This window comes from Poromitra crassiceps (assembly GCF_964638095.1).
Source record: "Poromitra crassiceps genome assembly, chromosome: 2".
Taxonomy (NCBI): domain Eukaryota; kingdom Metazoa; phylum Chordata; class Actinopteri; order Beryciformes; family Melamphaidae; genus Poromitra; species Poromitra crassiceps.
The window spans coordinates 84,924,504-84,941,670 of record NC_139624.1 but is presented as its reverse complement, the minus strand read 5'-3'; the positions used below and the strand labels follow the sequence as shown (position 1 = coordinate 84,941,670).

Genomic DNA, 17,167 nt, shown 5'->3' with positions numbered 1-17,167 from the left:
TCAATCGGGAATTCTGTCTAGGCAGCAAAACCTGCTCATGAATCTTCACAATTCCAATGTCAAAAGGTACAATTTTACATAATTTCTCTATAATGCAGGAACGAGAAATCCTGAAACAAATAGGGTACATGCGAGAAAGAGTCTGCCTATGAAATACTTTTTTAATATTCACCAAAAAGTAAACTAAAAGTTTGAATGGCCTCAGATTGATAACCCATTGGAAATGGATTTAGCAGAAAGCAGAATAATCAAAACAAATGGAAACCTTTGGGGGCCTGAGCATATGGAATGATTCCGGAGAAGGGGAGTCTTTTTCTCTGTGACTGGTCTAAAATGAAGGAAAAGCACCATGTAAATAGTATAACATACTGTAATGTTTCGTTGCAGAGGAAGAGACAGCCTAGTGACAGTTCAGATGTAATATGTGGCATACAACCAGGAGGAGAGAAAGTGCACCTGCATGAAAGAGGAGCAAGACTCCCTCTGAAGCTGATGTTTTTCGGGGTTAATTTGGGAGGAGGTCATGCTGGGGGAAAAGGCGGTGCAATCCAAAGGCACACCGAGTTTGGACGAGGCATGGCAGTTGTTTAGTATTGAGCATGGGTGACATGTCAGTGATATCGAGCACAGCTGAATACACAGTTTACTTTTCAAACTTTGACGGAGAAGGACACACACAATAGACAAGATGACATTTTTCAGTGAGCAAGCCAGACGGTGCGATCAGTTGTGCTGTCAAGAGTCACATGACAAAGAGGACGAGAGAAAGTGGAGGATGTTGGGATATACTGTTATGTAAGTGTAGCGGAGAACCTTGGACACACCATAGAGGCTGTCGCCAACAGAGGAAAACCATGCCTTGATGACAGACAAGCGCACATTTCAAACTGCGTATACTTGCCAGTCTTTCCTCTTTGGTCTCCGTGGAGCTGCAGACTTTTTTCAGCATTAACATTCATTGCATTTATACTACTATATTACTGAATTCTAGGGCTGTGCCGATTCACTTATCTCCCGATTCGATACTATCACGATACTTTGGTGCCGATTCGATATATATTGCGATTCACGATTATTGCGATTCTACGATTATTGCGATTCGATATTACGATTTATTGCGATTTTTGTTTATTTTTTTCTTTTATTTTTTCAGTTTGTTTGCTTTTTTACACTAGATTAGAACATGGGAAAAGTTGAATCATACACTAGAGACTGTATATTATATATCATGAGTAGGGCTGGGCGATATAGTTAAAAACAGGGGCGGACTGGGATCATAATTCAGGCCGGGCATTAGATACCAAGCAGGCCAGGCCGATATGGGCCAACGCGCGTGAAATTTGGGCCGTTTGAAGCCAGATTTGGGTCCAATTTTACAATGAGATGCACCCACTTTAACCCTGAAGTGTAATTATTACTTCAGACTAACTAATAAAGTAATAAAACCACTAGTAAACCAGTAGGCGGCGCCTGGCCTGCTGTTCAGTGAGTGGCCTGACTGCAAGCACCCAAAAAAAAAAAAAAAAAAAAAAAAATTTTTTTTTTTTTTTTAATTTGCGATTATCGATTCTGGAATAAAAGATCGATCCAAAAAATCGTGACATTAAAAATCGCGATACTTAGGTGAATCGATTTTTTCCCCCACCCCTACTGAATTCCCACAAGGGGATCAATTCAAGTGCTATCTTATTAAACAGTACTGCTACATTACCGTAAGTAAATATAGAATTCTGTTTTGTAGCATAAACAGCCCTCATACAGCCATGTTTTTTTTATTATTATTATTATTATTATTATTATTATTATTATTATTATTATTATTATTATAATTATACACATTATAAAATAATTAACATTCATACTACAAGATGTATAATATCACTATACAGAAACATGAATGTTAAGATAGAGGTGGTGCGTTCTCACCAGTTCCCTGGCATTTCGACACAAAGCCATGTCTGGGTCCAGTTTCTCCAGGACAAAATAGTTCCTCTCCTTCAGTTCCTTCCTCAAGACCTCACCCTTTACCAGGTATATATGTGCCATGAAAGGAATGTTCCACACACCGCTAGAAAAACAAGATATAGGGAGAAGAAGGCTTGGTTTTCATGGTAACCATGGTAACCACATGCATCATTCTTGGAGTAAGTGGAGGAGGTTTCATTATATTCAACATGCCATCCGTGACTATACAGGTCTGTTCTAGGGCTGGTTGGAGAAGGGAGAGATGGCTCTTCGCGGGAATATGAGGCAGTGGGGTTGAATCCATGAAAACTAGGTATTCATTCAGACTATTTTGTCTGTGAGGAAACACAATCACCAACTGATGATTGGTGATTTTCGCTTTTGGTTTGAATGTAACATGATAATACCAATATGAAATGGCACCGTTGTCAAAAAGACACACATGCAGAAAGTAACGATAACAAAATGCTTGTTTTGAAGACAATTTGGTTACAGTATTTGCCTCCAAGTTTGGACTGAATAACAACAACTATGATCAATTCAGTCAGATCAATTCAGTCTTTCCATCGCTCTGTATCTTGTTGTCATTGGCTCAGCCGAGCTGCCATGTGTGCCAAGATTATGACAGTCAGGCATTCAAATACAAGTCTGATGTAGTCTGCATGCATCAGGATCTGATTTTGTATCACATATTCATGTGTTCCACATCAAAATTGAAAATAAATGTGACTTGCTGGAGCCGTTTGCTGTCCACACTGATTAAAAAACATGAGATCTCGGTCACATATTAGGGAATGACAAATCAGAATTGGGGCACTTTCAGCTGTGAACGTACTGTAGCCTTAGTGACATGGAAGTTGTGATAAGAGTTTTTATTTTATTCTATTTTATTATTTTGTTTTATTTTTCACCATGAGGCTTGGTGCACCATTAATGAGTGGTGAGTAATGTCTTCCAATTTTCCAAACTTGTGTTTTAAATAAGATTTTGTGATCCATGAAAAAGCAAAATCGGTGCTGTATATGCTTGAAGTAGAGTCCAAACCTTATTGGACTGGTGACTTACACACGTTTTCCCTGCACAATGTCGATGTAGTCTTCAGAACGGGCATAATAACCATCCAGACTCAAGGCTCCCCAGAAGTTGGACCACAGCTTGCCTTGCCGAGTGACAAGGGGACCAATTATTTTTCTGTAGGGAAGCGAAGCAGGAAGAGATGGTATTTCTGTCAGAGTGGATAAAACTCAGTGGCATTTCACAGACAGACAGCCACCAAATCTACTGGGTTTCTTCATGGTAAAACAAACAGGCTGCATCTATAAAATCAACCCCTGTGTGGAGGGACATGAGCACTGCCAAGTGGGTAAATCCCAGGGGATTGTAAGACAAACCAGACCCATAAATGATACCTGGACCGTATTCAAAAAGTACAATGGTACAGCAGGCTTTACATTGAATCTGGTCTTTTTCTCTGAATCTGCATGAGAAATAGTAACACAGAACCACTGGCATTACTGGACTTCTAGTCTTACAAACCCAAACCACAATGAAAGTTTTCTTTTCTATCATGAGTGAAAGAACGCACTGAAAATATGTTAACCATACATCACAATGTTCAATCATATGGATGCATTATACTATTGCCAAATTTTCTTGGTTAAGATTTACATTTCATTCCCACAACTTCTGTACCAGCAAAGAATTCCCATGCCGTCTTTAAATATCCCAGAAGTGCCTTTGCCTTGCATGCCCGCAGCAGGTCACCAGACTTATGCCACAGCCACAGAGACATCTAGTTTATAGGGCCGTTTTCAAAATCATGAGCTGGAGCCACACACACAAAAAAAAAAAGTTTGCATGTTTGTTTTTCATATAACGTATAGTGGCATTTCAAGCTCAGTGCAACCTTGCACTGTTTCCATGTGCCCGGGCAAAAACAGGAAGTCAGAAGTGCTTATTTTTAAACACCCATTCACTTGGCTGTAATGTTCCCGCGGTTTTGCCACTTAAGGAATAAAATTCCGTCTCAATGGTCAAAACAACGACCATGGCATGGAGGCTTCTGGGGCTTTCAAAGTGGCTTCTATTGCAATGACAAAGTCGGTACCTGTTCTGCTCAATGAGGTTCTTTAATGTCTGGCGGTTGGTCAGCATCACATTCGAATCTATGCTGAAGTAGTAGTCGCATTTGGCATCCTTACGACAAAGATCCCTAAAAAACACAGACAAGCAGGACATACAGTATATAGTGGTTATTCAGTTCAAGAGCTGATTAGGGCTGCTTACGGGAGTCAATCAAATACTTAGGAATAATCACAAGTTGGAATTTATCAGATCCTAATTATAAGCCGTCAGTATTCTCAATTACAGAGGTAGACTCACACTGAGTGGATAATGTGATCACAAGATTAGAGACTGCTAATAAACCTTAGACTACATCATTATAGGGCTGTCCTGACCAATGCTCTCCTTTAGATAGGATTAGATGGAGCCACACAGATCAACCAAGCACCATGACAACAGACTGTTACATCTCACTGAGCAATGAGAGGGAGGACTGGGCTGAGGTGGACTGCACCTGTGTATCTGAATGGCTGCTATGCACACAGTATATCACATGCACACTTTTGCATCTTCTAGCCAAGGAAAGGCACAAATTACCACAAGTCTGGAGAGCAAACTGTTCATCTGGCTGTAGTCTCTTCAAACATTTGGAAATGCTCCCACCTACCCATCTGTACTTCAAGCAGGCGAAACTTGGTCACAATGGAAAGGGAAAATAATGGACTCTGATTGGACTAATGAGCGGATGTCCCGCCTTCTGGCAGGTGGAATAACGAGCAGGATGACTGAGTGAACATTAGTCCAATCAGAGTCCATTATTTTCACCGGAGTTTCTCTTTCCGTTTTGACCACGTTTCCCTTCAAAAATTTCCCATAGCCTTTTATTTGGCTATGATTACTCATGGCCAACAGCCCTTTATATCACCATCTTTTATCACACCATAATTTGGGTTCATCGGTTTTGTTCCCCAAACCACAAAAGGTTCAGTGAGAGACGACAGTAGATTAGTATTTAGATGATTATTTAGGAGACACGTACATGCCCATGTTCCTGGCCTCTCCTTGGCTTAAAGTTTCCTCTGGTCCCACAACCCTGAAACTGTTGAACACATTCCTGTTCTCCTCCCAAAACCTCTGCATGTGCTTCTCATGGTAAACCTCCTAAGAAGAGAGTCAATATTAATGGATCAAAAGCCACACATGTACAGTAAGGACTTGTAGGAGAGAAACTGGCTAATCACATCCACCAGCAGCTGCATACACTCACGTGGTTGTGGATAAAAATGTTGAGTTTATCTTTGGGATAATCCAGGGTCAGCAGCCGCTGGAAGAACTCAGGAAGGAATGGACTTGGCTGTTCAATGAACACTCCAACCAGCACATTTGGTAATTCCTGTTTACACAAGACAAGAAACAGTTTAAAACTAGTTCAAACAATACGACTTGGAAATGGAATACTGTTTAACACAAATCATCTGTGTGTCTTAACACTTCTCGTCACACAAACGTAAAAGAGTGAAATTCTATAGCATGGATACAGTACTGTATTGACTTCATGAACAGTTCCTCTCTACAGTAGTAATATTGGTTTCCCCAGGTATCTTGATTTAATGTTGCTTGAATGTCTCACAAATGTAAATTTTCTTGAAGTAATTTCTGCTGTTTACATTCCACAATAACAAGATTCATGGAAAAAGGCCTGAATCTCACTGGAGTCCAAGTAAAACAAAAACAAAAACAATAATTTCATCAGAGTGAAGCTGAACTTTAAGGGAACTTTGACTTCTAACACAGCTTGCCACGTGTAGCTCTCCTTAGAAGAAAGCCATTGTAAAAAATGGTTCCTCAAACAGTTGGGAAGAAGAAGAGAGTGAGACAGAGAGAGACGGAGAAAACATTTTCCCATGACACTCAGCTCCAGCCCACACAGCTCAGTCTGGTGTCCTGATCCTCTTGACCAGTTCACAGCGAAGGTCTGGGCCAGGGATGAAAAAGGACCCGAGTGGAACCATCTAATTTGCCAGTTCCGCAATGACTACGTTTCAGCCAAATGAAGGGGGGCACCCAGGAGTCCAGCCAATGACTATGTTTCAGCCAAATGAAGGGGGGCACCCAGGAGTCCAGCCAATATTGCTCTTAAATTGTTACAGACAGCAAGGAGGGAAAAGGGCAGACAACAAAGAAACGGGGCCTCTCATCAAACGAGACAGGACCTACACCTCAACTTTCAAAAAGGACAAACAGACAGACTTCAAGGATCTGGCTGACGCGTGCACTCTCTGCGAGGGCCAGCGCTCTGCCTTTGTTAACACTGTGAGTCTGTGTAAGGTCGCTATGCTCGCCCCAAAACCAAAGTATATACAAAGCATCAGGCAGGACTCTGGTGACCTGGATTTACCCCCACAAAAGGCCTGGACAGTGTGACCAGTGTTCCCAGATGACACGATGTGTCAGAAATCTCCATCCCCAGTACACACAGTCCGTTACTGAGCGACACAGCAGAACCAAACTTCTTCACTAACAGCCTCCGAAGCCTTTCCCATTATTTGGAAACAGCATTTTTTCTGCATTCACTTTGGAGGTTCAGACAACTTTCACAGAGATGCCTTTAATACAGGTGTGTTTGTATTGAATGGACTCCAGCTACACTACTGAAGCACATCCATTCATGGGGCTTACGGCGTTACAGTAAATGTCCACGTGGGGATTTGGATATTCTGACAAAAAAAGCAATATTTCTTTTTGTAATATATACATTCTGTTTTGTCTGTGTAGTGTGAAGACTAGGGATGGGCATCGAATTTCGAATTTTCGAATAATCGTTGTTATTATCAAGGTCGACTTTTATTATTGAAATTCGAAATTCGAATTTTTTTTTTTTTTTTTTTTAGTGAAATGTTGCATTGTCTCCCCTGATTCTAAGTATAGTCAAATCGCTTGGTTTGAGCAAGTAAAACCATTTTTATAAGCATTTTAAGCAAGGTTTATGGAAAAATGAATGGCGGATGAAATCCCATGAAGAGGGAGAGGGGGTGACTTTGGCACCCCTTTGGCACTCAGACCTGAGCCTACTAAATATTTAATGAACCACTCATGATTGTCAAAACTGTTTTTTATTTTCGAAAATGTCAATGTCATGTAACATGTTCTTTACTTCAGTGGTGCAATGCTTGTTTGAGCTAAAAATCCACAGCAGAAGCTTTTTATATTAATTAATAAAGCCATAGACTTAGAATCAGGGGAGACAATGCAACATTTCACTCACACAAAAAAAAAAAAAAAAAAAAAAAAAAAAAATTACATTTTTTATTTTTTTTTCGAATTTCGAATTAAATTCGAATTTGGCCAGCGAATTTCGAATAGTGTTTTTGCTAGAAATGCCCATCCCTAGTGAAGACCTTGATGTGATTTGATTGCTGCCACATTTAGCACTTTGATCAAACAGGTTTGTAATTGCAGAAAACATAAACGATGCGAAAACATAAAAATAATTCTAGTGTACTAAATAAATAAGGAAATTGCGTATCTTTCCTACTTTCCCCACAGAGAGAAAAGGAACGTTGGAGTAATATTCTTGACAGACATAACCACACCACCGGAGACACTTCCTAGTTCCTACCGTTCCTGCTGTGTCTATACGTCGACAGCCTTGGCTGAACTCTGTGACAAATTTTCAGTGCAACCACTATAACTTACCATTGTGGATACAAGCCATACTGAGAAGCCCACTAAAAAGCAGGCTGGTCGACAGTGACACCCCTTTAAGTGAACCCTTCTGAAAACCCCAGAAGCCATATCCTGCACCACAGTAGCACAGCGCTTCCTCTTCCCCAAGTAGTTTGCCTGGCACTTATGTTCTTTTAATAAGGGTCCAAGGGGACCAAAGGGCACATAACCTATTATTGTTGGAAAGGGAGTGTGCATAGCACCATCATTCTGGCTTATCTGTTGAAATAGGGACAGGCTGGGCTCCACTCCTCCTGTCTAGACAGCCACTGATAGATGGATGGGCCATGCTGAATGACTATCATATGGTTCATCCTTTCAGGGAGGAGGCTAAAGAGGAACTTTCCAAAGCAGCAATTTAAAATGAGGAAAGTGAATAGAAAGGAAAATGGCTTAATTTGAAATACTTACTTGCAACTGAGACAAGTCCACCATATTCTGATCACAGTTGCCGCAGCCGTGCTCATAGTTCCAGGCATTGGGGATGTAGTTGGCCAAGTGGTTCAGGTATATCTGTCAGGATAACAAGTCAGAGAAGGGGAATGCCTAGTCATGCAGAACATTAATGATAGCACATGCACTGACTCCTAGTAAGGCTTCAGCAGGGCCCACACAAAAGACGATCTACACTCGTATGAGTCCTATTAAGGCTTCAGCAGGGCCCACACAAAACATGATCTACACTCGTATGGAATGTCCTCCTGGACACTCACTGCAGACATTCAGTCAGTGATTTACCGCAGGTGTGTGGGCAGACACAATCCATTTGCACGTCAGACTAAAGCCCAGAGGGCCATAGATGTCTCTTTTGGTCAGATTTATACTGACAGAATCGAACATAATTATTCCTTTTCTTGTAAAGTCTCATCATACATTTCAACATATTGTAATCATAACTCATGGTGACCATAGCTGCTCTGTATTTAGTGTGCAAGGAATACATGTGCAAAGTCCCCCAGTAATGTATAATTCCCTGTGCACTACTGAGGCAGCAGATTCAACGTGGAGTGATAACTGGGGGAAAAGGAACAGAGCATAAACGAGATCAAGCTAGCATGCACCGATTATAGAAACCATTTCAAGTGTCTCGCTAAGACACATATAAGTCTCGCTAAGACACGTAGGATCTACCATTTAAAGCTTGTGCTCCACATGTGGAGGCCTCTGGGGAGAATGACTCAATAGTGTGTTGGGTTTGGTTCCTGACCAAGGAAGCCCAGAGACGGGCGCTGGTGGTGGAGCGAGTAATGTGAATAGTGAGGGGGCTAGGGAAAAAGGCCAGAAAAAACTCTGCACAGTATCATTCAGACATCCTTGCTGACCCCCTCACTGTAGTGCACTCTGAGAGAGAGCGATGGCCCCCTCACTGTAGTGCACTCTGAGAGAGAGCTTGCTGACCCCCTCACTGTAGTGCACTCTGAGAGAGAGCTTGCTGACCCCGTCACTGTAGTGCACTCTGAGAGAGAGCGATGACCCCCTCACTGTAGTGCACTCTGAGAGAGAGCGATGGCCCCCTCACTGTAGTGCACTCTGAGAGAGACCCCCTCACTGTAGTGCACTCTGAGAGAGAGCGATGGCCCCCTCACTGTAGTGCACTCTGAGAGAGAGCGATGGCCCCCTCACTGTAGTGCACTCTGAGAGAGAGCTTGCTGACCCCCTCACTGTAGTGCATTCTGAGAGAGAGCGATGACCCCCTCACTGTAGTGCACTCTGAGAGTGATGACCCCCTCACTGTAGTGCACTCTGAGAGAGAGCTTGCTGACCCCCTCACTGTAGTGCACTCTGAGAGAGAGCTTGCTGACCCCCTCACTGTAGTGCACTGTGAGAGAGAGTGATGACCCCCTCACTGTAGTGCACTCTGAGAGAGAGCTTGCTGACCCCCTCACTGTAATGCACTCTGAGAGAGAGTGATGACCCCCTCACTGTAGTGCACTCTGAGAGAGAGCTTGCTGAGCCCCTCACTGTAGTGCACTCTGAGAGAGAGCGATGACCCCCTCACTGTAGTGCACTCTGAGAGAGAGCAATGACCCCCTCACTGTAGTGCACTCTGAGAGAGAGCTTGCTGACCCCCTCACTGTAGTGCACTCTGAGAGAGAGCTTGCTGACCCCCTCACTGTAGTGCACTCTGAGAGAGAGCGATGGCCCCCTCACTATAGTGCACTCTGAGAGAGACCCCCTCACTGTAGTGCACTCTGAGAGAGAGCGATGGCCCCCTCACTGTAGTGCACTCTGAGATAGAGCGATGGCTTAGAGAAAATATAGGACACATGGAGAGAAGCATTATAGCCCAGTCTTGGCCAGACCTCTCTCCTCCACTGAATAATGAGCTGGCGTCCATAGAGGCCTTCTCTGGCCAATACCGCAAAGGGGCCGCCTGTATATTTCGGGGATTTATAACTAATGATAACTTGGAGGATGAATGCTGGTTGGATGAAAATGGAAACGGCGTAGGCCAATATCAAGAATTCAGCCCAAAGCTATAGTCATCTCCATGAGGATGAGTATCTGAAAAGTGTCTGTGCTGAGCTGCAAACTTGTAGACTACATCAATGTCATTATGATATATGAGCTATGCTTGACGGCATCATTTCTTACTCACTTTGGTGTTTCCGTTGCCATGGACAACCACTGGCAGAGTGTCATACACTGTGTTTCTCACTCGCACTCTGTCTGTTCCAAACTTGAGAAGCACCTCATCTGCCAAAACAGGAACACGAGACAGTACAGGCCAGGCTGTCAAAATCTTCTTACCATATGCTCAGGTTCAGATGTTTTTTTATTTTTTTTTGTAACTCAGAGGATACAGTACCAAGCCTACAGCTTCTCTGAAAATATGCAATCTTTCTTAGGTGGCAAAAATGCTACAGTATGTTGGTTTAATTAATTAATATCCAAGTATCCATTTTCTTTTCTTACAAGTGATAGAGTAAAATGGAGGCTTTATAACATTATATTTAAAATATTTGGCAAAAAGAAAGATCCAGGTGAGCAGGAAACTGAAGAACCTTTAATTAGTTTGCTATGGTTACCCACCAATGGCACCGTTCAGGTTCTGGAAAATCTGGCACTTGTGGTCCAAAGTCATATTCAGAGTGTCCTGAGAAACATGAAAACAGACATGAAAGATTTGCACATTTTCTAGAATTTGCATGTTTTCTAGGAATGATGTATTTTCAGATGTTTTCACATATGTGGTTGAGTAATAAATACAGCAAACAGTACATAGTATGGTATACAACATACAATAGTAGAAAACAGTAAGCATCAGCAGCTGCTGTTTGAATACTTACTCGTTGTAATGGATCCAGGTATATTTTAGTGTAGAAGAGCTGGTCATCATCATTGTCATGGAGGTTCCACTGTGCAACAACTTTGTTTATGTACGGGGCGTAGCCAATTATACCTGTAAGTTATAGCATAGAGCGGTAAACACATTGCCAGCAGTAAAGTAAAATATAGGTTGAGAAAAATGTTTTTACAAGGTCATATACACCCGTGACAGAGTGTTGGTGTCAATTATGTCTGCAGAGGGGGAAAACCAAAGCTGCTCTCAGGGCTAAATACCTCACCCTGGCAATAAGCCAAGAGGCATACACAAAGTGCGATTTTTGGCAATAATCCCAGAAAAACGAGCACTGGGTAGGAATGAGCGCTCGCCACAAACCACGTCGGATATACAAGACAGTGACAATGGGCACCAGTGGAAAAGCGTAATGTCTTTAAATGGCTGAGAACTCATAGCTGGGCTTATGAAACACTGTCTGCATGCTAGTGGCTCACATCCGCTCTGGACTGAAAGTTCTCAAGGCAGCATCTACTCCACTTTTCCACTATCTCCTCATTTCTCCTCTCTTGCTGAAGCTCACTGACTGACCACAGTGGAAGATTGCAGGGTTTGGCTATGTCGTTGGTCTGTGTACTTTTTAGATCCCCTCATTATAAAAGCCTCAGACACTGTAAACAAGGTGAAAGATAGATATGACATAGTCTGAATAGCAGGACTGATTATGTTAAAATCATGACACTTTATGCAAATCATTTCCTGTGTATAATCAGTTTCAAACCATCCACAAAATGACGCTTTTATGACCGCAACAAACAACAACAACAATGAACAAACAGATTCCAACTAACACCGTAGGTGTTAACCTATTTTGACCCAACATTTGAACAAACAAATGAAATATATATTTTCATGGTAGAAAAGAAAAGTATATAACATCAAAACTTGTGGTCAATTTAACTGCACCACTGCGTCATGGAGCAACTCACAATCGCTACCTCCTCTGCCATAAAACACATAATAAAACATAATACAATCACTGCCATTCCCACAAATCGTTTGAAATAATAGAATCCATTTGTGTTTGTCTGTATTGTTCAGCTAATGTGCCTTGCTAACTTGGTTGTCCAGTTTTGAAAGCTGATGTTGGCGACAGGAGTCGCCTGAATCGTCTCCTCGACCCTATAATTTTTTAAACCATAGGATGCAACATGTGAGACCGCTGTGTATGTGGCACCCAAAGGCTAAGCCTGGTGTCTCTGTGGGAATAGCTACAGTGAATTCATTTAAGGAGGGTCACCTCTTTTGGGTTCGACCCTCCACCACTAGGTGAGGGTACAGCCACCCCACATTCCACTGCCCAATGGGCTTTCATTCTGTTTAGACAAGATCTACTCCTTGCTTGCTGTTCTGCTGAGGTCTTTGTACCTGTTGTGACAGAACTAATGGCTCCCCAAGGGGAGTATCTGCTAGAAATCCATTTCATTTACTTTCAGCTCTCGATGGCAAATCCCCATGGGTTACAGGCCCCCATCTGAACCATTTCTATTTGGTCGGTTGCTCGAGTGACTCTTTTGTTAGTCTACTGAGGTGAACACACACAGAGACACACACCCATCCCCTGTAATCTATCGTGAGTCCATCCCCAAAGCCCAGTGCCCTCTGTGACACACAGTAGCACACAGTAGATGCAATAAAACATCCCCCAACGGCCACTTGGGTGGTAGCCTTAGGAACAAAACCAAAAGCTGTAATTTTATACAAACGGTGGCACATGGGGGGCCAAGACTCGCATGTCATGTCAATGACAATGAATGCTAAAAACAGGCTGTGATCAGATGAGACAGCTTGGCTCCAATATGGGAGGTCAGGCCAGACTGATGACCACAGAGAAAACAGTCATTCAAACTTCTGAAGAACTGGCAGGACATTGTTGACCAGGCCATTTGGATCATGCATTGCAACATATATTTTCATATGTCTATGCAAGATCGAGCGTTGAAAAAAAGGAAATCTGGATAAAAAAAAAGGGTTGAGAATGAAGACACTATCCAGCTAATATTCACATGAATGGGCTTATATTACCTCCTGTTCATTTGGACAGGAAATACCTTGATGTCTCCAAAAGCCGGTTTACAGGGAAAATATACTTTAATTTTAGAGCAAGAGATAATAATAAAAGTCCTGTGGTTTCGTATTTAAAAAATAACACCCGCCTGCTGCCATTCCTTGAAACCACTAAACTGAATGTGCAGTGCAGCTTGACCCACACAGAATTCCAGCCTTGGCCTGTAAGCCTTCAAGTTTTAGGGGGTTGGTGGAATGGAGTTAAAAAGTCAAACACATGGGTATATGATTTATAGCTGCGTCCAACATAAAGCTGGTGTGCACATGACATTTTAATAATAATAATAATAATAATAATAATAATAATAATAATAATAATAATAATAATAATAATAATACATATGTCTTATATAGAATTTTCTAGTTACTCAAAGACGCTTTAAAGAGCGTGGTGCAGTTTGCTTTTTTGTATGAATTTGCATTTTGGGCTCATGATTAGTACGAAAATACACCAAAAAACAAAATGGTTTTTTTTACAGGCCCCCAGGGCAGAAATAAAAGGATGGCATTGTCAGAGTAAAATTGATTGATTGACTGCTTATTGATTTTCCACAACAGCATTCTAAATGGGAAACACCTGTGACATCACTTGTTGCTGGACGTTCTGCTGGGGCTGACACAGGGATGCAAAGTTATGGAGAATGAAAAAGGTGACAGACACCAGGGCAGACATAAAACCACTCAGAAATCCTCCATTTCAGGAACAGTATACCTATATACCCCTCCTACACATTAATGCAATGTGGTCTCCAACCTGCACCATGCTCTTTAAATCAAATGAAAGGGGGCAATTTGTAATGGTTAAGGTTGATTCATTGATCTTCATAATCTGTCTTGATAGAAAAGTTGTTGACCCATTGAATGGGTCAAAACAATTCAGCATAATCTCCAGTAATGTGGAAATCATGTGTTTGGACCATTGACAGTAAAAGACCCACCTCCTGAGTTGAGGAAGCGCTTCCCACTGCGGACGGATGGATACTTGTCAGCCAGTCGCTTATCTGGCCATACCAATCCCTCTGCACCAAAAAGCACTTTGTGATTGGCTTGCTGGAACTTCCTGAGGATCTCCTCTGGTCCCCCGGCGAAGATAAGATCATAGCTAACAGGGCAGAGTGAAAAAGAAATACAACAGATCATTATCAGACTTTTTTTTTACCCTTTATGGGCAACCTAATCTAACATCTGAGAAATCTACGCTGTTACTTGCTAGAGGCAGATAGAAATCTTGATGTAAACAGTGGACATTCTTGGTGACAGAGGGTTTGAAACTGTGACCTCAGACTGAGGAAAAAGTGCCTAACTCTTTACACATACAGTACATACATGATAACAAAGAAAGTGGGGGAGGAGAGAGCAGGGAAAGGGGGGAGGTGGAGAGGGAGAGGGAGAAAGGTAGGAAAAGAGCAGAGGGAGGGAGGGAGGGGGAGGAGGAGAGAGAGCAGAACAGACAGACTGACTTGGCTTGGCGATACGGTCAGGAATAGTCACAGGGGTCAGTTTCGAAACATACTACTGTAATGTATATCACAATATCATTTGTATAAGCAAAGTAAAATTTTGCAATCAAGTTATCATGTATTATAATTACGAGGCGATATGATGCCACTGAATAGACAACAAACGATTAGTCTGACATTTATCGCCCAGCCCTAGGGCATACAGCAGCTACTCAATCCACCTGGCCATCCCGCTGCAGCGGCGGGGCAGCAGCGACCGAGGCCGAGGTAGCAGCGGCACAAGAGAACTGTCAGCGGAGCGGCCAGGTCAAACAAGCAACAGCCCCGGCCCACAGGTTGGCTGGGAATGGCTGCTCTACTCCCATTACTTTATGACTTCCCATGTACCCTTTTTACCCTCCATTGTTTCCAATTGTAAGCCAAAAGCCTTTAAATACAGCTCACATAGTTTAAAATCACGTATTTTTTTATTTTATTTTCATTTTTTAATCTACAGTATATATACAATTTGGTTGTATGACTGCTGAGATATTTTTGCTTTATTGGTTCATCAGCTACCTGGACGAGACTTGTTAGAAAAACTAATTAATTGCTGATTTTGTCATAGGATTGTTGACGGTAAGAAATGCATTAAAAAAACACTGACGTTATCCTTTAACATCCACTTACACCACCTCATGGATGTGTGTAGGTGAGTGAGGAATGCTGCTTAGCTGTGTTGAGCATTTCTGCAGCCACATCTGGCCAACACATGCTCACACAAGTATCTCTCTGTCCCTCCTCAACTCATCAATCATTGTTACTGCTACATTGTAGATGGAAGTGTTAAACCCCCAAGAAAATCATTTTTGACATTGTTTAAAAACTGTATTATGTGCAAATAAAAAGTGGATTGGGGATCAATTGGTCTTGGTAGCATTTTTACAAATACAGCTTATTTTTTATGTTGCCTTGCCTGATATACAAATCATCTAAGATGCTTAACTGACTGAGATTGTGGTGAGAGAATAAATAGCTCCACTCACGCAAGAAGTAAAAGATGCAATCTGGACTCGGATTGCTTTCATGTTTGTTTTAGAATGAAACTGAATGAATACGTGAAAATTGAAATAAAAGGCCACTAAATGCTACAGTAGGGTGCAGTCCTTCCATGTGGTCCTGGTTCTTCAAATGCACATGGCTCTATCCGTATCCTCCATTTATTTTTGTAGTATTCTTTGTTTTACCCATCACATCAACAAGAAAATAGGGATTTTCCAATGTTCTAATATGAGCTTTTTCAGTGGCGTGCCTGACCAAGTTGGTGCCCTAGGCACGATTTTTGCTAGTGCCCCCCCCCCTCCCCCCTCCCCCAAAGAAAATATAATAAAAATTATATCGCAGCTAATTCCACCACTGCAGTGCAGGCTCAGAATCGCCCTTCCCCAGTGGCGCTACCCGCAAGGGCAGCGCCGAAGAAAATTTTACGTTTTTTCGACTTTCATCCATGTTTAGAAGAATATTTAATTTTAAATTAACATTAGGATTATACTGTTGTGATGTCATTATTCAGTATCTTCTCCTTTTCTCACTCACTTTCATGTAAGCACCTGCTCTCCCTTTAGTCGTTTTACACTACAACAGACAGCAACACAGGCATAAACACTGAACTTATTATTATTATTATGGAAAACCAGATTATGATGAAAATCAAACACTTTTGAAGAGAGAGCGTATGAAATAAGATTAGAGCTGGGGAGCACAAACTGTTTTTTAATGCATCTTGTTGGTGGTATAAACACAAGACAGCCAAATCCAACAATTTCGAAATTCCCATTTCTTGCCACCAGGGGGTGCTGCAGCACCCTCAGCACCCACCTTCAAGCTCCCTTCCCCCACTCTGGGAAAAAGCTCCGAGCAGGTAGAAGGGGGCGCGGCCGCGCAGGGGGTGGTGTGGTATGGATTAGGGACCATGGTGAAAGTGCTGCACCCCAGGCAGCCAGAAAGCCAGAATTAGAAAAATGATTTCACTATTATTTAAAGGCTTAAGACGTCGTTCTGCTTATTTTTTGTCTACTATTGTAAAATAATAGTAGGCCTATTATTTAAAAAAGAAAGAAAAATGTTTTACCCTCTCTGGCGCCCCTAACGGCTCAAGCGCCCCTAGCATTTGCCTAGTTCGCCTAATGGACGGCATGCCACTGAGGTTTTTAGTATTATTTTGTGATATCAGTGACATAATCAGTGATGTCATAAATGACACACACATTGAGATATCAGTGACTTTTTTCATTTTTTTTGGAACAGATTAATTCCAGTAGACCCCTGAAAAGTGTTTGGCAAATTTTGGAGGCGATCGGAGCAACAGTATGCCTTGCAACTCTGGACGGACAGACAGACAGACAGACAGACAGCTCTCCAATTATAGTAGTAATATGATTTATTTTAAGAAAAAACTAAATCTTTTAAATTTCAAATACCAAATACTTAGGGGTGCCCACCGGGTAGTGCAGCAGTAGATTCCCTGCCTACCAACACGGGGGTCACAGGTTCCCTCCCTGTG

General features: G+C 42.1%; 1 protein-coding gene across 3 annotated transcripts in view; it reads right to left on the bottom strand.

Moving 5' to 3' along the window:
• The window catches only part of plod2 (procollagen-lysine, 2-oxoglutarate 5-dioxygenase 2), a 57,584-nt gene that overhangs the window by 13,305 nt on the left and 27,112 nt on the right, over positions 1-17,167 (bottom strand). For 2 of the 3 annotated variants that reach the window (XM_083632182.1, XM_083632183.1), the window contains exons 4-13: positions 14,104-14,267; positions 11,046-11,158; positions 10,789-10,852; positions 10,355-10,452; positions 8,167-8,268; positions 5,297-5,422; positions 5,069-5,190; positions 4,073-4,177; positions 3,031-3,156; positions 1,927-2,068 (exon numbers count right to left, since the gene is read on the bottom strand). In XM_083632182.1, coding sequence (XP_083488308.1) covers positions 1,927-2,068; positions 3,031-3,156; positions 4,073-4,177; positions 5,069-5,190; positions 5,297-5,422; positions 8,167-8,268; positions 10,355-10,452; positions 10,789-10,852; positions 11,046-11,158; positions 14,104-14,267 — 1,162 coding nt within the window. Of the gene's footprint in view, positions 1-265; positions 329-1,926; positions 2,069-3,030; positions 3,157-4,072; positions 4,178-5,068; positions 5,191-5,296; positions 5,423-8,166; positions 8,269-10,354; positions 10,453-10,788; positions 10,853-11,045; positions 11,159-14,103; positions 14,268-17,167 lie in introns of all 3 variants that reach the window. The other variant, XM_083632181.1, reaches the window with a different exon arrangement.